This window comes from Choloepus didactylus, chromosome X, assembly GCF_015220235.1.
Source record: "Choloepus didactylus isolate mChoDid1 chromosome X, mChoDid1.pri, whole genome shotgun sequence".
In the NCBI taxonomy this organism is placed as follows: Eukaryota; Metazoa; Chordata; class Mammalia; order Pilosa; family Megalonychidae; genus Choloepus; species Choloepus didactylus.
The window spans coordinates 90099410-90121588 of NC_051334.1; the positions used below are offsets into that span (position 1 = coordinate 90099410).

Below are 22179 nucleotides of genomic sequence, written 5' to 3' on the forward strand. Positions count from 1 at the left end.
AAAACCGTGAAGGCATTTCTTGAATCGGCCATCTTATCCTTTGGATTATGTTTGCCATATTTTTCCCTCTCTCTATTAATATCCTTTATTGTACCCATACGGAATCTCTTTAGTACTGAACCTTTCTCCAGGTCTCTCTGTCCTGTCTTTGTTTCTCTGTCTGTAGGGCTCCCTTTAGTATCTCCAGTAGGGCAGGTCTCTTGTTAGCAAATTCTCTCAGCATTTCTTTGTCTGTGAAAAATTTAAGCTCTCCCTCAAATTTGAAGGAGAGCTTTGCTGGATAAAGTATTCTTGGCTGGAAATTCCTCTCACTCAGAGTTTTAAATATATCGTGCCACTGCCTTCTTGCCTCCATGGTGGCTGCTGAGTAGTCACTACTTAGTCTTATGCTGTTTCCTTTGTATGTGGTGAATTGCTTTTCTCTTGCTGCTTTCAGAACTTGCTCCTTCTCTTCTATGTTTGACAGTGTGATCAGTATATGTCTCGGAGTGGGTTTTTTTTGCATTTATTCTATTTGGAGTTCGCTGAGCATTTATGATTTGTGTATTTATGTTGTTTAGAAGATTTGGGAAGTTTTCCCCAACAATTTCTTTGAATACTCTTCCTAGACCTTTACCCTTTTCTTCCCCTTCTGGGACACCAATGAGTCTTATATTCGGACGTTTCATATTATCTATCATATCCCTGAGGTCCATTTCGAGTTTTTCAATTTTTTTCCCCATTCTTTCTTTTATGCTTTCATTTTCCATTCTGTCATCTTCCAGGTCACTGATTCGTTGTTCAACTTCCTCTAGTCTTGTACTATGAGTGTCCAGAATCTTTTTAATTTGGTCAACAGTTTCTTTAATTTGCATAAGAGCATCCATTTTTTTATTTAGTCTTGCAATGTCTTCTTTATGCTCTTCTAGGGTCTTCTTGATTTCCTTCATATCCCGTACTAGGGTTTCATTGTTCATCTTTAGTTCTTTGAGTAGCTGCTCTAGGTGGTGTGTCTCTTCTGGTCTTTTGATTTGGGTGCTTGGGCTTGGGTTATCCATATCGTCTGGTTTTTTCATATGCTTTATAATTTTCTGTTGTTTTTGGCCTCGTGGCATTTGCTGAACTTGATAGGGTTCTTTTAGGGTTTGTAGACCAGTTGAAGTCCTTATCTCTAATTTATCAGATCTACAGCTTCGTGGAGTACACTTTCTCTAACTAACCAGCAGGTGGCGTCCACGAGCCACCTGTTCTCCACAAGCCAGATCTCCCCTGCTTAGCCTTTTTTGGTGAGTGGGGGAGTGAGTCTTGTGGGGCCCAATTGGTGTACCAAGCTTGCGTGTGTAGTTGGTGTTGCCTGCCCTGTATGTGGGGCGTGTTTCTGGGCAGTCGGGGAGGGGGGGTGGTCCTAACAATCAAATCTCCCTGATGATCCTAGAGTTTTAAAGCTGCTGCAATAGTCTAATCCTTCAGTTCAGTCCTGCCACAGTTTGTCTCTGCCACTGACCCACAAGTCTTTGGTATTGGCGTATGGCTCCTGAGACTTGCAAGTGGTCCCCTCTTCCAGGCTGTGCACCCCGGGTCCTCTGTTGAGGGATGACTGTGCTATGTCACAGGTGAGTGCCGTCCCCCCAGGGCAGTTCTGGGCTGCTGGGCTGTGTTGGGAGGCTCCCAGTCTGCTCAAATGATGGCTGAATGGGGCTCTGTTAATTCACACTGCTCCCCCTTCCGAGCTCTGGGACATTCAGCTGAGGTTGCAGGGAAGGCTAATGTCCACGCCCAGTTTTGTGGTGTTTGCCTGTTATTTGAAGCACTTCCGTCACACTGGGTTGTCTGGGGCAGCTCTGGGCTATGGGGCTGGCGATGGGCAGGAGTGTTTCCTGTCCACCAGGATGGTGGCTGTGAGCGGACACCCCCCTTTTCTTGGGAAGTTGTGTTGTTTAGTGAATTTTCTCAGCCACTGGAATATTGCCTTTTGTCTCAGAGCTCTCTTAGTTCTGCTCTTGACTTGACGTGCCCAAATTTCAATTCTTTGAAGCTTTCTGTATTGAGCTTCTTAGAGTAATTGTTTTAGAAAAAGCAAAAGGGTTTAAAAAAAAAAAAAACGGCCCTCCTCAGAGATCTAATGGGTTATTGAAATGCTAATAGACAAAGCAACCAGGGCCATTAAGGAAAGGTCCACAGGGCAGAGAGATCAGCTTTGCTTCGGGATTTGCATATGCGCCTCAAGGCCTGATCTCCGCCCTTCCCCTTTCTGTGTTCACCAGAACTCCAAAAATCCTCTGCTTTTATTTTGGAGTTTTTCGTGTTGTTTTTTTTCTATGTCTGTCTCCTCTCTGCTGGGCTGGCTGCTCTCAGAGTCTCTGGTGTCTGGTCTCAGTCTATCTATGGTTGGAGTTTGAATCAGTAGAATGAGTTTCCGATAAGAGCAGCCACTGCAATTCTCCCTTCTCCTTCCCGGAGCTGACAGCCCCTCTTCCCCCCGGACTGAGCCTGGCAGGGAGGGGCGCGGGTCCCCTGGCCGCAAAAACTTACAGATTTCGCTGATCTCAGCAGTTCCACGTTTTCATGAGTGTTGTATGAAGTATGCCCAAAGACAGATTGCTCTTTGGTGTCCAGTCCACGCAGTTCCTGGCTTTTTACCTACTTTCCTGGAGAAGTAACTAAAACATACAGCTCACCAGTCTGCCATCTTGCCCTGCCCTCCTCAATATACAAATTTGAAACGTTTTTCTTCAACAATTAATTATGCACAACATTCATACCAATAAAATAATTAAGTGAATTGTTTAATGTGTTGCTCAATTTTGGCTGACAGATAATTTGATATTTTAAGCTATCTAAAAACCAAAAATTTTACTCTTTGATACCTATACTACAACATGAATTCAAATAAATTACACAGTAACTTTTGGACAGTAATACAGTAGCAATCAAGGAGTTAACCCTGTTTACTATAATGACAGGCTACAGAACACTTAGATGATAATTTTTTAAATTAACATAAAAAATATGTGGATTAAGTTTTTATTTCATCTAAATGAAATAATAGTGGGTAAAAGAAACAGTGATTGGGATGAAATAAAAACATAAAGAAATGAATGAAAAACCCTATAAAATATAATTATCTACTATCATTTTCAAGTAAAAAAATGTAAAGGAATTTATGACCAGTGACATGAACAAGAATAACGTTTTTTAAACTACAGTGGCCTATTATTTTAGAACTCTGCTACTTTTAAACAAAGATTTATCAATATGCTTTAATTTAACAGTAATTAAAATTACAATGAAAAAGACATTCTAGCCTATAATTTTAATAAAAGAAAAATTTCAAAAAAATCCTTATATTTTACAGTCATTTTAAAAGACATTTACATAGTTTCTCAGACAGAATGTTATGTTTAGGAAAAAGTCAAGTGTTACTGTTAATTATTGAAGTGTCAAAGGGAAAAAATAACTAAAATTATAGAGCTTCTTTCTAGTCTGTTCAGGTTTCTTTTGCCTTTCTTCTAGTGACTTCAAATTCTCCTCCTCAGAGCTGCTGCATATTTTCCGAGCTGCCTGTCTAGTTTGTCTTTTTGGAGGCTGTAAATTTATTCCAGCAGATGCTGTCCAATCAGAATATTCACTTGATGAATCATTGTAAATAAATCAAAATTATGAATACCTAAGTACAGAAAGGAATAGTTTGCCTTATAATTGAAAGATGATCATTTTGAAATCAAACAGCATACAAATGACATGGTTTGATTTTGTTTAAACTAAGAAAAAAAATAAGAAAGATTTTTGATAGTGAACTAAGTGATTTTAACAAAATACTTCTTGGATAAAGTGTAATGCTTGTTTTTCTATAACACGATTTAAAATTCCTATCCAAACCACAAATCTTTAAATAAAGATGAACCTTATTCTAGAAAAAGTTCAACATAGTTTTTTAAAACTGAAATAAATACATACAGCCTGCCAAGACATAAAATTGAGGGAATTTAAAAAAGGACCTCATTTTATACATGAGGAACTATAGCCCATAGTGACATTCCCAAAAATATATTGGAAGAGCCAGGATGAAACAACAGCTCTCCTGGCTTCCAGTATGTTACCATAGTATTTTAACTCTGGCTTTACCAAAATCCAACAAGAACATAATTTTGTCAAAATGAATAATTACGACCAAACATAAAAAATTAAAACTACCTGGGGGAACTTTCGCTTTGCCATTCAATGACAGGATCCTCTATAGAAGCATCACTTGTACCAACAGTTTCATCTTCCTGCAAAAATGAGCAAACAATTGAGATACATGGTTATTATTAATTAGTATATTAATGAGCAAATGCTACCTGTTTAACACTTTCTGTATTATGTCCCAAAACAAAATGTTCTAGTTAAAATGTACACCTATCATTTTCATCCATATTTCTGTACCTCACAACTAAGCCTACAAGGTTTTTAAAAAATTCTGGAATATACTATCTTATTGATATGTGATATTTATTATTTCAAATACTAAAGAGACTACTTACGCCCTCTTAAAATGCCAAGAGCATTACATTAAAATGAGCTATATGTTTCCACCAAGTTAATATAATTACTCTTCATTAAAAATAATAACTTTTTATTAAAATTTCAAACATAAACTAAAGTATAGAGAATAAGAAATGAACCTTTTGTAAACAATATCCAGCTTAGATCATTAACTAATGGCCAATTTTTCTTAATTTATACCTTCATCCACTGCCTCACACCCCAGGGATTATTTTGAAGCAAATTCAAGACAAAAAAATTGTACCCATAAATATTTATTAAGTAAAGATCAGAATTTCTTTTTGAAATCACAACCACAATACCAATATTACATTACAAAAAGAACATCAATTCCTGAATACTTGATAATTCTTTTAAGATAAAGATTTTCATACTGGGGACATCTTTTACACAAGAAGAAATTAAAGAATTGTAAAACGGCAGTCAGAAAAAGAATGAGAGTTACATACATTGTCAATCCAAGATTAAACTCTCATTATGCAATTACAAGGTAAAGTTGTTACGAGAACAAAAGAAAAGGACTGGAGAAGAGACGAACGAAAAGAAAATAATAGTTATCCTCTTTATTCCATTAATACGAAAAAGGTAGATCTGAGAAAAATTGATACACAATAAATAATTTCCATGACTGCTGAAGTCAACAATAACAGAAAATATGTATATTAAACATATTATACAGTCAACCATTTCTGGGACTCTTTGCAACAAGGATGCTGTTCATAAACTGTTAATTTCGATTTCTAGAGCACATTGCTCTTCACTATCTTTTTCATTTTCTCAAAGCCAAACTTTTGCTGGCATGTTTGACATCCTTACCAAGTTAATATCTTAGGTACAAATCAGGTAAGTCATCTAAGGGAATTCAATATGATGTGCTAATTTTTCTATTAAATGCCTTATTAATGAATAAACTTTTGTAAGAAAATGACAAAAGTAATTTTGTATTAAAGTGATTCTAAAAAGTAAACCTAATTTGAAGATATGAAATGGGAAACAAAAAATTACATTGAATAAATAGCAGGAGATATTCTAATCTCTGAGGAGTTGTCTGAGTCTTCCTGTACACATGAATTTTGACATGATGCTTGCGAATTATGGTCTATGTTGGAACGTGTTTGATAAGTATGTTGACGCTTGTGCTGTGTTCTTCATAAAGACCTCCCACAGCTAGGTTGATAATCATTCTGTAGAGGAGAAGGAAAAGAGGTTTATAACAATGAAAATCAAGAATTCAGTGAACATATAAAAATGAATTTACACAAAGCTAATCAATTAAAGGGGTGTGGATGAGAAGGGAAAAGATAGGGATAAATAGAAAAAAACAAACCCAAGATATAATTGAACCTACATATATATTCAACCCATCTTCCATTAATATTGGTCACTTTTCTATTTTGGGAATATTGTGGTCAAATTAAAGACGGTGCTGAAAGTCTACATTCCAAGAATTTGCTCACTCAGAATTTTGAAATACTATATTATTTATAATTATTACAGGAAGAAGCCAGATATCTATGTGTGTATGTGTATGTATGTGTGTGTGTTTATATATATGTGTGTATATATATGTGTGTGTGTGTGTATATATATATATATATGTGCATATATATATATATATTTTAATATAATATGTTCTTTAATTGTATAAAAACTTTTAGGGGAACTTGTTAATGTTAGAACTAAACAACTTTACATTAAAAGTAAGCAAGTTTAAATCTTTTAAATCATTTTCAATATAAATAAAAATGTCTACAGATACAACTATCCTATCCATCACCTCAATCAAAGCTGATCTTTAATCAGTTTAGCAAGAAAAAAAAGGATAAAAATCATGGATCTAAGTCATTTAAAATTTCTGCAAAATCATTTTATCAGAGAATACCAAATGAGCTAACAAAACCGCAATAGAAATTTAAGAAGCATGCAAAAAAATTATCTAAGAATATTTAGATATACTCTTATATAACTACTTAAAATTGGTTATTAATACTGAAAAATCATTTAAAATTAGCATCCATTTCCTAGATTTCTTTAACAAAATGATCCTAGAATCTCCAAGTTAACTCTTCAAGAGTTATCATTAGGGGACATCTGGGAAGATGGTGGAATACGTGAGACACAGCAAACTTCTACCACATGGAATAACTAGAGAAAAGGTAGAAAATGACCATGACAGTGGTTCCAGGGTATGAGCGGCTAGAGAAGGACCATTATATGGTGGTGGTGGTGGGGGGGGGGGAATTGGTTGAAAGAGTGGAGATATTACACCTGAAAGGACAGGGTGAGTTTATTCAACTGGGACTGCTGCCAGGGCTGGGAGCTGTGAGCCAGCTTTCTGAGCACTCCATCTCAGCAATTAGCTGGGGAGATAACCCTCCTCAGCTCCATGGTCAGAAGCTCCCATGAGGGAACTCAGGAACCAGTAGACCTGTGTTGACTATGTACAGAAAACTTGATGCATTTACTATTCCTCCACAAAAGCCCACAGGGTGCACAGTAAAGAGGCAGGGATAAGCGAAGGTGCCACACAGAAGCACCAGGAGCTTCCTCCTACACCAGAAGCTCACAAGGGCATGGAGGGCAGGGAATTTGAGGGTCAATTAGAAGTGGGGTGTTTTTGAGCTGGCTGGGGGATGAGAAGGGTGGGACTCACAGCTACACAGCCTGCAAGTGATTCACAAAGAGGCCAGGGAATCACCAGACCCACTGTACCCTTAAGTGAACTCTTTGTCAAACTGCACGGGGCCCAGACCCCACAAATAGGGCTGGCAGTCCCCAGTGCACAAGGAGAACTGTTGTGCTGATTGGATTTCCATCTGGTTTGGACCCTGCCCAGCGTAAAGCCACAGTCAGTGGACTTGAGGGGAAGAGGTGGCACAAGAGTGAAATCTGCTGGGAAGACAGGTAAAGGGCACTCCAGCAAGTTTTGGTTTTGCCAAATTCTATATAAATGTCCAAATAATCCTGCATTACCTAAAATAACCTTATCAAGATAAGCAAATGCTCTGAAGAAAACAGAAAACCACAAAGCCTATGAAAATAGATATGGATGAGTCAAACAACCAAATTAAAAAGTCAGAAGACAAACAGAATTTGAAGCAATTAATCAAAGTAATACAGACAAACCTCCAAAACAATTTTAATGGGCTGGCTAGAGAAATAAAGGATATCAGTAAGACTCTAGGGCAGCAGAAAGAAGAATTTGAAAGAGTAAATAGAAAAATAGCAGATCTTATGGAAACAAAAGATATTGCAGATCAAATTAAAAATAGAGTAGAGACACATGACAGGAGATTTGAAGAGGCAGAAGAAAAAATACGTAAACTGGAGGAAAGACCAATTGAATGCGAATGCACAAAAGAAAAAATGGAGAAAAAAATAAAAAAAAATTGAAACAGATCTCAGGGAAATAATGGATAATAATATGAAGCACACAAATATAAGAATCATTGGTACGCCAGAAGGAGAAATGCAAAGCACTAGGAAGAGTATTCAAGCAAATAGTCAGGGAAAATATCCCAACACTTTTAAAATACATAAATATGCAAATCAAAGACCAACAAACTGTAAACAGAATAAATTCAAATAGACATACTATGAGACATGTAATAATCAGAGTGTAAAATGCTGAAGAGAGCAAGAAAATCCTGAAAGCAGAAAGAGAGTAGCAACTCACCATATACAAGGGAAACCACATAAAACTAAGTACTGACTACTGAACAGGCACATGGAGAAGGCTGTGGCATAACAAATTTAAGACCATGAAAGAGGAAAAACTGCCAGCCAAGAACTCTTTATCCAGCAAAATCCTCCTTCAAAAGTGAAGAAGTGTTTGAATTTTCACAGAAAACAAATGCTGAGAGAATTTAATGAGACCTATCCTGAAAGAAATAATAACGGGAGTTCTACCAACTGAATAGAAAAGAAAGTACAGTGATGTCTGGAGAAGGGCACAGACTATTAGCAAGGATAGCTTAAAGGGAAAAAAAAGAGAGGGGGTGAAAATACATCTGACAATTGAAAGCCAAAGGATAAAATGGTTTGTTCAAGAACTGCCTTTATAGCAATAACTTTGAATGTGACTGTATTGAGCTCCCCAATTAGAAGATACAGATTGGCAGAATGGAGTAAAAAGTATGATCCATGGATATGCTGTTTACAAGACACTTATCTTAGATGCAGTGACACAGAGAGATTGAAAGTGAAAGGATGGAAAAAAATATTCCACACAAGCTAAAGCCAAAAGAAAGTGGGGGTAGCTATACTAGTATCAGACAAAATAGACTTTAAATGCAAAGATGTCATAAGAGACAAAGAAGGACGCTATAAGTTAATAAAAGGGACAATTCAGTAAGAAGAAATAACATTCATAAACGTTTATGCACCCCATCAAGGAGTTCCAAAGGACATGAGACATATTGGCAAAAGTGAAGGAAGGTGACATCTTTTAGATGGCGACATAAACAGATGCTGAAAACTCCTCTCCAGAGATTCAATGAATAAAAGGACAATTCTGAATTGTCTGAAACTCTGGAAGAGGATATAGACTGGAGAAGGACCCTGCAAATGCTGAATTGAAGAAAGAGAAGAATATCAGGTAGGACATCCCCTCACTCAAGCTCATGTGGGAAAGGCACAGATGGGAACCCTCTCACCATGAACACAGACTACAAAATCTGTCACAGCAGTGAGAAATACACCCACCATTTGATGTCCTGGGGTACAAGGGAGGACACTTCAAGGCCCAGTATAGTGAGGGACAATGAGAATGAGAAAAAGTGGACAGACATTCTGTTTCCAGCCCTGGGTATGAAAGCTCTTCCCCACCCTTAAGGGAAGCAGAAGCTGGTGGCCATTTCCTAGACTGAGGGAGGGCTGGAGTTCTTGGTAAGCTCAGCGAGTACTTTGCCACAGGCCGATCCCCACACTGAGCCACATTTTGGCCAGCAAAGTGAGGGCATAGGAATCCCACAGTTTCAGCTCACTTGTGTAGATGCAGACTGTGCTTCGGGGCAAAGCCACTTCTGAGGTCAATTAAGGTACTGAACAGCACCATCTGTTGGACAGTCCAGAAGGTGAAAAACAGTTGGAAAAGTTTTAAAAAGATGCTGTAGACCCTTCCTTAAAATTACAGGAGCTGGTCTACATGCTCTGTATGGAAATCCAGCTCTGTTCTGGCTGAGAAATATGGAAGACTCAACTGGTAAAGCAGCGTTGTAAAACAAACCCAGGTCTTGCTGGCTAGCAGAAAGCAGAGCACCATGGGAAGACAGCAAATATGTATTACTACACACAGTGAACTTCCTGTGGTGTACAGGGCATACCTCCCATCCTTGTGGCAGGTCACAGTGGGTGGCTGATTTTGGGGGAAAGACTGGGGGTGGGGAAGAGCCAATCTGACAACTGGCCAGTGGGAGAAACAAAGAAAAGATAGAGATAAAAAATAACCAACAAGGAAGCAGAGCAAGATGGCAGATTGGTGAGCTGTATGTTTTAGTTACTCCTCCAGGAAAGTAGGCAGAAAGCCAGGAACTGCGTGCACCTGACAACGCAGAGCAATCTGACTTTGGACATACTTCATACAACACTCATGAACACGTCAAACTGCTGAGATCAGTGAAATCTGTAAGTTTTTGCAGCCAGGGGACCCGCACCCATCCCTGCCAGGCTCTGTCCCATGGGAGGAGGGGCCGTCAACACTGGGAACAAGAAGGGAGAACTGCAGTGGCAGCTCTTATCGGAAACTCATTCTACTGATCCAAACTCCAATCATAGACAGACTGAGACCAGACACCAGAGAATCTGAGAGCAGCCAGCCCAGCAGACAGGAGACAGGCATAGCAAAAAACAGAAAGAAAAACTCCAAAATAAAAGCGGAGGCTTTTTGGAGTTCTGGTGAACATAGAAAGGGGAAGGGCAGAGCTCAGGCCCTGAGGCTCATATGTAAATCACGAAGAAAAACTGATCTCTCTGCCCCTGGGATTTTTCCATAATGGTCCTAATTGCTTTGTCTCTTAGCATTTCAATAACCCATTAGATCTGCGAGGAGGGCCTTTTTTTTAATCTTTTTTTTTTCTGTTTCTAAAACAATTACTCTAAGAAGCCCAATACAGAAAGCCTCAAAGACTTGCAATTTGGGCAGGTCAAGACAAGAGCAGAACTATGAGACCTCTGAGACGAAAGGCAATAATCCAGTGGCTGAGAAAATTCACTAAACACCACAACTTCCCAAGAAAAGGGGGGTGTCTGCTCATAGCCATCATCCTGGTGGACAGGAAACACTCCTGCCTGTTGCCAGCCCCATAGCCCAGAGCTGCCCCAGACAACCGAATGTGACGGAAGTGTTTCAAATAACATGCACACACCAAAAACTGGGCATGGACATTAGCTTTCCCAGCACCCTCAGCTGGTTGTCCCAGAGTTGGGAAGGTAGAGCAGTGTGAATTAACAAAGTCCCACTCAGCCATCACTTCAGCAGACTGGGAGTCTCCCTACACAGCCCAGCAGCCCAGAACCGCCCTGGGAGGACGGTGCTCACCTGTGAAATAGAACAATCATCCCTCAACAGAGGACCAGGGGGTACACAGTATGGAAGAGGGACCCACTTGCAAGTCTGAGGGGCCATACGCCAAGACCAAGGACTTGTGGGTCAGCGGCAGAGACAAAATGTGGCAGGACTGAACTGAAGGATTAGACTATTGCAGCAGCCTTAAAACTCCAGGAACACCAGGGAGATTTGATTGTTAAGCCATCCCCACTCCCTGACCACCCAGACACACGCCCCATATACACGGCAGACAACACCAACTACACACGGAAGTTTGGTACACCAATTGGACCCCACAAGGCTCACTCCCCCACTCAACACAAAGGCAAAGCAGGGGAGAACTGGCTTGTGGAGAACAGGTGGCTCGTGGACGCCACCTGCTGGTTAGTTAGAGAAAGTGTACTCCATGAAGCTGTAGATCTGATAAATTAGAGATAAGGATTTTCAATTGGTCTACAAATCATAAAAGAACCCTATCAAGTTAAGCAAATGCCAAGAGGCCAAAAACAATAGAAAGTTCTAAAGCATATGAAAAAAACAGATGATACGGATAACCCAAGCCCAAGCACCCAAATCAAAAGATCAGAAGAGACACAGTACCTAGAGCAACTAATCAAAGAACAAAAGATGAACAATTAGACCATAGTGCGGGACACAAAGGATATCAAGAAGACCCTAGAAGAGCATAAAGAAGAAATTGCAAGACTAAATAAAAAAATATATGATCTAATGGAAATTAAAGAAACTGTTGACCAAATTAAAAAGATTCTGGATACTCATAGTACAACACTAGAGGAAGTTGAACAACAAATCAGTGACCTGGAAGATGACAGAATGGAAAATGAAAGCAGAAAAGAAAGAATGAGTAAAAAAATTTGAAAAAATAGAAATGGACCTCAGGGATATGAAAGATATTATAAAACATCCAAATATAAGACTTATTGGTGTTCCAGAAGGGGAAGAAAAGGGTAAAGGTCTAGGAAGAGTATTCAAGGAAATTGTTGGGGAAAACTTCCCAAATCTTCTAAACACCATAAATACACAAATCATAAATGCCCAGTGAACTCCAAATAGAATACATCCAAATAAACCCACTCCGAGACATATTCTGAACACACTGTCAAACATGGAAGAGAAGGAACAAGTTCTGAAAGCAGAAAGAGAAAAGCAATTCACCACATACAAAGGAAACAGCATAAGACTAAGTAGTGACTACTCAGCAGCCACCATGGAGGCGAAAAGGCAGTGGCACAATACATTTAAAATTCTGAGTGAGAAAAATTTCCAACCAAGAATACTATATCCAGCAAAGCTCTCCTAAATATTTGAGGGAGAGCTTAAATTTTTCACACACAAACAAATGCTGAGAGAATTTGCTGAAAAGAGACCTGCCCTACTGGAGATACTAAAGGGAGCCCTACAGACAGAGAAACAAAGAAAGGAGAGAGAGACTTGGAGAAAGGTTCAGTACTAAAGAGATTCGGTATGGGTACATTACAGGATATTAACAGAGAGAGGGAAATATATATATGATAAACATAAACCAAAGGATAAGATGGCTGATTCAAGAAATGCCTTCACAGTTATAAAATTGAAAGTAAATGGATTAAACTCCCCAACTAAAAGATACACATGCACAGAATGGATTAAAAAAAATGAACCATGAACATGTTGCATACAAGAGACTCATCTTAAACACAAGGGCACAAAGAAATTGAAAGTGAAAGGATGGAAAAAAATATTTCATGCAGGCTACAGCCAAAAGAAAGCAGGTGTAGCAATATTAATCTGAGATAAAATACACTTTAATGCAGGGATTGTTTGAGAGACAAAGAAGGCCACTACATACTAATAAAAGGGGCAATTCAACAAGAAGAAATAACAATCATAAATGTTTATGCACCCAATCAAGGTGCCACAAAATACATGAGAGAAACACTGGCAAAACCAAAGGAAGCAATTGATGTTTCCACAATAATTGTGGGAGACTTCAACGCATCACTCTCTCCTATAGATAGATCAACCGGAAAGAAGACCAATAAGGAAACTGAAAACCTAAACAATCTGATAAATGATTTAGATTTAACAGACATATATAGAAAATTACATCAGAAAATCACCAGGGTACACATACTTCTCTAGTGCTCATGGAACTTTCTCCAGAATAGATCATATTCTGGGACATAAAACAAGGCTCAATAAATTTAAAAAGGTTGAAATTATTCAAAGCACATTCTCTGACCACAATGGAATACAATTAGAATTCAATAACCATCAGAGACTTAGAAAATTCACAAATACCTGGAGGTTGAACAACGCACTCCTAAACAATCAGTGGGTTAAAGAAGAAATAGCAAGAGAAATTGCTAAATATATAGAGACGAATGAAAATGAGAACACAACATACCAAAACCTATGGGATGCAGCAAAAACAGTACTAAGGGGGAAATTTATAGCACTAAACGCATATATTAAAAAAGGAAGAAAGAGCCAAAATCAAAGAACTAATGGATCAACTGAAGAAACTAGAAAACGAACAGCAAACCAATCCTAAACCAAGTAGAAGAAAAGACATAACAAGGATTAAAGCAGAAATAAATGACATAGAGAACAACAACAACAAAAAAAAACAGAGAGGATAAATATCACCAAAAGTTGGTTCTCTGAGAAGATAAACAAGATTGACAAGCCCCTAGTTAGAATGACAAAAGCAAAAAGAGAGAAGACCCATATAAACAAAATAATGAATGAAAAAGTTGACATAACTGCAGATTCCAAAGAAATTAAAAAAAAATTATAAAACGATACTATGAACAACTCTATGGCAACAAACAGGATAATGTAAAGGAAATGGACAATTTCCTAGAAACACATGAACAATCTAGACCAACCACAGAAGAAACAGAAGACCTCAACCAACCCATCACAAGCAAAGAGATCCAATCAGTCATCAAAAATCTTTCCACAAATAAATGCCCAGGGCCAGATGGCTTGACAGGGGAATTCTACCAAACTTTCTAAAAATAACTGACACCAATCTTATTTAAACTCTTTCAAAACATTGAAGAAAATGGAACACTACCTAACTCATATTATGAAGCAAACATCAATCTAATACCAAAACCAAGCAAAGATGCTACAAAAAAGGAAAACTACTGGCCAATCTCCCTAATGAATATAGATGCAAAAATCCTCAACAAAATACTTGCAAATTGAATCCAAAGACACATTAAAAAAATCATACACCATGGCCAAGTGGGGTTCAGTCCAGGCATGCAAGGATGGTTCAACATAAGAAAATCAATCAATGTATTACAACACATTAAGAATTCGAAAGGGAAAAATCCAATGATCATCTTAATAGATGCTGAAAAAGCATTCGACAAAATCCAACATCCGTTTTTGATAAAAACACTTCAAAAGGTAGGGATTGAAGAAAACTTCCTCAATATGATAAAGAGCATATATGAAAAACCCACAGCCAGCATAGTACTCAATGGTGAGAGACTGAAAGCCTTCGCTCTAAGACCAGGAACAAGACAAGGATGCCCGCTATCACCATTGTTATTCAACATTGCACTGGAAGTGCTCACCAGGGCAATCTGGCAAGACAAAGTAATAAAAGGCATCCAAATTGGAAAGGAAGAAGTAAAACTGTCATTGTTTGCAGATGATATGATCTTGCATCTGGAAAATTCTGAGAAATCGACGATACAGCTACTACAGCTAATAAACAAATTTAGCAAAGTAGCAGGATACAAGATTAATGCACATAAGTCAGTAATGTTTCTATATGTTAGAAATGAACAAACTGAAGAGACACTCAAGAAAAAGATATCATTGTCAATAGCATCTAAAAAAATCAAGTACCTAGGAATAAATTTAACCTAAGTTGTAAAAGACCTATACAAAGAAAACTACATAACTCTACTAAAAGAAATAGAAGGGGACCTTAAAAGATGGAAAAATATTCCATGTTCATGGATAGGAAGGCTAAATGTCATTAAAATGTCAATTCTACCCAAACTCATCTACAGATTCAATGCAATCCCAATCAAAATTCCAACATCCTACTTTGCAGACTTGGAAAAGCTAGTTATCAAATTTATTTGGAAAGGGAAGATGCCTCAAATTGCTTAAGACACTCTAAAAAAGAAAAACAAAGTGGGAGGGCTTACACTCCCTGACTTTGAAGCTTATTATAAAGCCACAGTTGTCAAAACAGCATAGTACTGGCACAAAGATAGACATATAGATCAATGGAATCAAACTGAGAATTCGGAGATAGACCCCCAGATCTATGGCAGACTGATCTTTGATAAGGCCCCCAAAGTCACTGAACTGGGTCATAACAGTCTTTACAACAAATGGGGCAGGGAGGGTTGGATATCCATATCCAAAAGAATGAAAGAGGACACTTACCTCACACCCTACACAAAAATTAACTCAAAATGGACCAAGTATCTCAATATAAAGAAAGTACCATAAAACTCCTAGAAGATAATGTAGGAAAACATCTTCAAGACCTTGTAATAGGCGACCACTTCATAGACTTTACACCGAAAGCACAAGCAACAAAAGAAAAAATAGATAAATGAGAACCCCTCAAGCTTAGAAATTTCTGTACCTCAAAGGAATTTGTCAAAAAGGTAAAGAAGCAGCCAACTCAATGGGAAAGAATTTTTGGAAACCATGTATCTGACAAAAGACTGATATCTTGCATATATAAAGAAATCCTACAACTCAATGACAATAGTACAGACAGCCCAATTATAAAATGGGCAAAAGATATGAAAAGACAGTTCTCTGAAGAGGAAATACAAATGGCCAAGAAACATATGAAAAAATGTTCCGCTTCACTAGCTGTTAGAGAGATGTAAATTAAGACCACAATGAGATACCATCTCACACTAATTAGAATGGCTGCCATTAAACAAACAGGAAACTACAAATGTTGGAGGGGATGTGGAGAAATTGGAACTCTTATTCATTGTTCATGGGACTGTATAATGGTTCAGCCACTCTGGAAGTCAGTCTGGCAGTTCCTTAGAAAACTAGATATAGAGTTACTGTTAGATCCAGTGATTGCACTTCTTGGTATATACCCAGAAGAACAGAAAGCAGTGACATGAACAGATATCTGCACACCAATGTTCATAGCAGCATTATTCACAATTGCCAAGAGATGGAAACCACCCAAATGTCCTTCAACAGATGAGTGGATAAATAAAATGTGGTATATACACATGATGGAATACTACAAGGCAGTAGGAAGGAATGATCTCGTGAAACATATGACAACATGGATGAACCTTGACAAAATGCTGAGTGAAATATGCCAGGCACAAAAAGAGAAATATTATATGCTACCACTAATGTGAACTTTGTAAAATGTAAAACAAATGGTTTATAACGTAGAATGTAGGGGAACTAGCGATAGAGAGCAATTAAAGAAGGGGGGACAATAATCCAAGAAGAACATATAAGTTATCGTGGGTAAATTTAACATTCTGGGAATGCCCAGAAATGACAATGGTCTGTTAATTTCTGATGGGTATAGTAGGAACAAGTTCACAGAAATGTTGCTATATTAGGTAACTTTCTTGGGGTAGAGTAGGAACATGTTGGAAGTAAAGTAGTTATCTTAGGTTAGTTGTCTTTTTCTTACTCCCTTGTTATGGTCTCTTTGAAACGTTCTTTTATTGTATGTTTTTTTAATTATTTTTTTTATATTTTTATTTTTCATACAGTTGATTAAAAAAAAACAAGGAATAAAATATGTAGAGCCCCCTTGAGGAGCCTGTGGAGAATGCAGGGATATTGGCCTATCCCACCTCGATGGTTGCTAACATGACCACAGACATAGGGAACTGGTTGTTTGATGGGCTGAGCCCTCTACCACAGGATTTACCCTTGGGAAGACTGTTGCTGCAAAGGAGAGACTAGGCCTCCCTATAACTGTGCCTAAGAGCTTCCTCCTGAATGGCTCTTTGCTGCTCAGATGTGGCCCTCTCTCTCTACCTAAGGCAACTTGAAAGGTGAAATCACTGCCCTCCCCACTACATGGGATCAGACACTCAGAAGGGTGAATCTCCCTGGCAACATGCAATATGACTCCCGGGGAGGAATGTAGACCCGGCATCGTGGGATGGAGAACATCTTCTTGACCAAAAGGGGGATGTGAAAGGAAATGAAATAAGCTTCAGTCACAGAGAGATTCCAAAAGGAGCCGAGAGGTCAATCTGGTGGGCACTCTTACACACAATTTAGAGAACCCTTTTCAGGTTCTAATGAATTGGGGTAGCTGGTGGTAGAGACCTCAAACTATCAAACTACAACGCAGAACCCATGAATCTTGAAGACGATTGTATAAAAATGTAGCTTATGAGGAATGACAATGGGATTGGGAAAGCCATAAGGACCACACTCTCCTTTGTCTAGTTTATGGATGGATGAGTAGAAAAATAGGGGAAGAGAACAAACAAACAAACAACAGACAAAGGCATCCAGTGTTCTTTTTTACTTTAATTGCTCTTTTTCACTTTAATTATTACTCTTGTTATTTTTGTGTGCGTGCTAATGAAGATGTTAGGGATTGATTTAGGTGATAAATGTACAACTTTGTAATGGTACTGTGAACAATTGAATGTACGATTTGTTTTGTATGACTGCATGGTATGTGACTAGATCTCAGTAAAATGAAGATTTAAAGAAAAATAATAACCAACAAGAAAACCCCAGAAAAGGAGAGAAAAAAATGTCTAGAATATGCTAATCAAGAAAATTAGATACCTAGACAGCAAAAAATCATGAGCCACACCAGGAAACAAGAAGATAAGGCCCAGTGAAAGGAACAAACTGGCATCTCAACTGAGATAAAACAGTTGAAACAACTAATTAAAAATGCTCAAACAAATCTTCTAAATCAAATCAAAGTTGTAAGAAAATATGACACAAGAGATGAAGAAAATTATGGGAATGAAAGGCACAATAGAAGAGATGAAAAATGCAATGGAGGCATACAACAGCAGACTTGGAGAGACAGAAGAAAGGATCAGTGAACTAGAAGACAAGACATCTGAAATCCTACACACAACAGAACAGACAGGGAAAAGAATGGAAAAATACCAGCAGGGTCTCAGGGAACTGAACGATAACATGAAGTGCATGAATATACATGTTATAGGTGTCCCAAAAGAGAAGAGAAGGGAAAAGGGACAGAAAGAATAAAAAAGGAAATAATCTATGAAAATTTCCCCACTATTATGAAATACATAAAATTACAAGTCCAAGAAGCACAGCACAGGCCAACATGAATTGATCAAAATAGACCTACTCCAAGACACTTAATAGTCAGGTTTCCAAATGTCAAAGACAAAGAGAATTCTGAAAACAGCAAGAGAAAGCTAATCCATCACACACAGGGTAAGCTCAATAAAACTAAGTACAGAGCTCTTAGCAGAACCCAGGGAGGCAAGAAGGCACTGGTTTGATATATTCAAGACAGTGCAAGAGAAAATCCACCAAGAATCCTATATCTGGCAAAACTTTCCTTCAAAAACAAGGGAGAGTTAAAATATTTATAGATAAACAGACACTGAGAGAGTTCATGAACAGGAGACCTCCTCTATAAGAAATACTAAAGGGAGTGATACAGACAGATAGGAAAAGACAGCAGAGAGAGATTTGGAGATGAGTGTAGAAATGAAGGTCTCAGGAGACAGAAAGAGATTGGGCATTTGATGCTGAAGGAGTACAGAATGTTCAAGAGGACTGACTGCATAAATCCAGAAATGGATAGCACAATATGGTGTGATAGGAGCACAATATTGTAAGTACACTGAACAAAGATGAGTGTGAATATGGCTGAAAGAGAAAGGTTAGGGGTAGGTATGAAACCACAAGGAAAGACAGAAGATAAAGAATGGGATTCTGGGAAGATGGTGGCATAGAGAGAAGTGGAAGACTTAGTCTCCCCCAGAACAATTCATAAATGAACAAAAAACCAGTAAATAACCTGGAATAACAGCGGGGAGACAAACGTGACTGTCCACTCATCATCCACCAACCTGAATTGGGAGGAATGCCCGAGATCACAGCATAAAATCTGTAAGTAAAACTGCAGACCCATGCTGAGAGCAGAGAGCCTAGAGCTGAGAGCCCCTCCCTCATGGAAGCCACACCATGCACACTCTCAGCCCAGCACCAAGTGAGGTTTTAATGTTAACTGCTCAATACAGACAGTGAATCCTCAACAAGCAGACAGAGGCTTTTGGTGACAACTGACCTTGGGAGAATTGGGGGACATATCTGTCTCAGGATAGGGAGCCCAGGTTATCAGGTGCTAGCTCTGGCTGACGGGTGAACCTGGGAGTTTTTCTGTCCCCCCCGCCTCTCTCTCTGTGCAGAAAACCTTAGCTGTTCTCAGCCCACCAAGACATTGCAGTAAAGATAGCCTCAGACATTCTGCATTCTGAGACGAGTTGAGAGTGCGCCGCGGCATGGCCTGGTGGCCCAGGGCTTCCCTTGAGGGACGGTGCACACTGGTGACGTAGCACGGCATTCCCTTGACTGAGCTCCTGGAGGATTGCGGCTGGGAGGGGGGACCTGCTCAGAGAACCCAGGGGCACTGCGCCAAGTCTGGTGATTTGTGAAGCAATGAGAGAGAGGGTCTGGGGCTGAACTGAAATGAAGCCTAAGACTCTTGCGGAGGCCTGGAATCTCCAGGAAACAGGGGTATTTGAACATTAGGACTGCCCTTCCTCCCTGGCCACCAGTACATACACCCCACATTCAGGGCAGATGGCTCCAGCAACACACCCAAACTGAGTTCTCCAGCTGAACACACAAAAATCATTTCCCCACACACCATGGGAACAAGGTTGTGAACTGACTTGGGGGATATAGGTGACTCACAGATGCTATCTGCTGGTTAGAGAAAGTGTACATCACCAAACTATGTCTCTGAAAAATTAGATTGATAGACTTTTTGTCGTTACAACTTGAAAGAACCCTATCAAGCAAAACAAATGCCAAGAGGCCAAAAACAACAGAAAATCTTAATGCATATGATAAAACCAGATGATATGGAGAATCCAACTCCAAACACACAAATCAAGATTTTGGAAGAAACACTCTACCTCGCACAGTTAACCAAAGAACTACAATCGAGGAACAAAAACATGGCAAAGGATTTTAAGGACATCAAGAAGACCATGGCCCAGGATATAAGCGACATAAAGAAGACCCTAGAAGAGCATAAAGAAGACATTGCAAGAGTAAATAAAAAAAAAGAAGATCTTATGGAAATAAAAGAAACTGTTGGCCAAATTAAAAAGACTCTGGATATTCACAGTACAAGACTAGAGGAAGCTGAACAACATCTCAGTGTCCTAGAAGTCCACAGAACAGAAAATGAAAGAACAAAAGAAAGAATGGAGAAAAAAAATTTGAAATGGATCTCAGGGATATGATAGACAAAATAAAACATCCAAATTTAAGACTCATTGGTGCCCCAGAAGGGGAAGAGAAGGGTAAAGGTCTAGAAAGAGTATTCAAAGAAACGGTTGGGGAAAACTTCCCCAACCTTCTACATAATATAAATACACAAAGCATAAATGCCCAGCAAACTCCAAATAGAATAAATCCAAATAAACCCACCCCAAGACATATTCTGATCAGACTGTCAGATACTGAAGAGAAGGAGCAAGTTCTGAAAGCAGAAAGAGAAAAGCAATTCACTGCATACAAAGGAAACAGCATAAGACTAAGTAGTGACTACTCAGTGGCCACCATGGAGGCAAGAAGGCAGTGGCATGGCATATTTAAAATTCTGAGAGAGAAAAATTTCCAGCCAAGAATACTTTATCCAGCAAAACTCTCCTTCAAATTTGAGGGAGAGCTTAAATTTTTCATAGACAAACAAATGCTGAGAGACTTTGCCAATAAAAGACCTGCCCTACTTCAGATTCTAAAGGGAGCCCTACCAACAGAGAGACAAAGAAAGGAGAAAGAGATATAGAGAATTGTAATGGACATATATAGTACCTTACATCCCAAATCACCAGGACACTCATTTTTCTCTAGTGATCATGGGTCTTTCTCCAGAAGGGACCATAAGCTGGGACATAAAACAAGCCTCAGGAAATTAAACAAAAAATTGAATATACTCAAAGCACATTCTCCAACCACAATGGAATACAAATAGAAGTCAATAATTTTTGAACTGTAACTCCACTATTAATTTCGTACATGATTAAAAATACACAAACTCTAAGGACAAATCAGTGGTTTTGAACTCAATGTAAAATACATAATTTTAGACAACTATATAAAGGTGGGGGAATGAAGGAGTATAGGAACATAGGTTATGTGCCCTATTGAAGTGAAGGTGGTATCAAAGAAAAACAAGATTGATAGGGATTTAAGAGGTTAATTTTAAGCCCCACAGTAAACACAAAGAAATTATCAGAGAATATAACCATAGAGGTGGGAAGTAGAGTTTGGGTTAAGAGAAATGGGGGAAGGGGCAATGCAGAGTTAAGAAATGAGTCTAGGGTTCCTGTTTGAGATGAAGGGAAATTTCTAGTAATGGAAGGTGGGGAAGAGCATTACAACATTCTAAATGTGATTAATCCCACTAATGGAAGGCTAGGGAAGGGGTGGAATAGGAAGATTTAGGCTGTGTATATGTTTCCACAACTGAAAAAAGAAAAAAAAAAAGACAGTCTAACTAGACGACAATTGAATGCTAAGGATGAACTTGGATGGGACTGAAGGATAGAGGACAGGTGCCTCAAAGGGACACAGTTAAGACATAAAGAAAAGGAAATGTAGAATGTAAGCTTTATATCATTGTTGAATCTCTTATACTTCTTAGCTGCGCTTAATGGAATTATGTAAAAGAATGTTCTTGTTCATGGGAAGTATACATTTGAATTATAGTGTATGTTCAAGGATGTGTGCAGCTAACTCCCATATGTTACAAGACAGAGCAACAGATGATGGATGATAGATAGGGAGGGAAAGAAATAGCGATGTGACAGCATGTTAAAGTTGGTGGATTGAGCTATCGGGGGAGGGGAGTCAAGGTATGATGAAATTCCATG

The 22179-nt window shown here is 38.6% G+C and overlaps 1 protein-coding gene across 1 annotated transcript in view; it reads right to left on the reverse strand.

The window, feature by feature from the left end:
* The window catches only part of BRWD3 (bromodomain and WD repeat domain containing 3), a 227938-nt gene that overhangs the window by 77251 nt on the left and 128508 nt on the right, over positions 1-22179 (reverse strand). Inside the window, 3 exon segments of the mRNA XM_037821172.1 lie at positions 3453-3619; positions 4174-4250; positions 5559-5708. Coding sequence (XP_037677100.1) covers positions 3453-3619; positions 4174-4250; positions 5559-5708 — 394 coding nt within the window.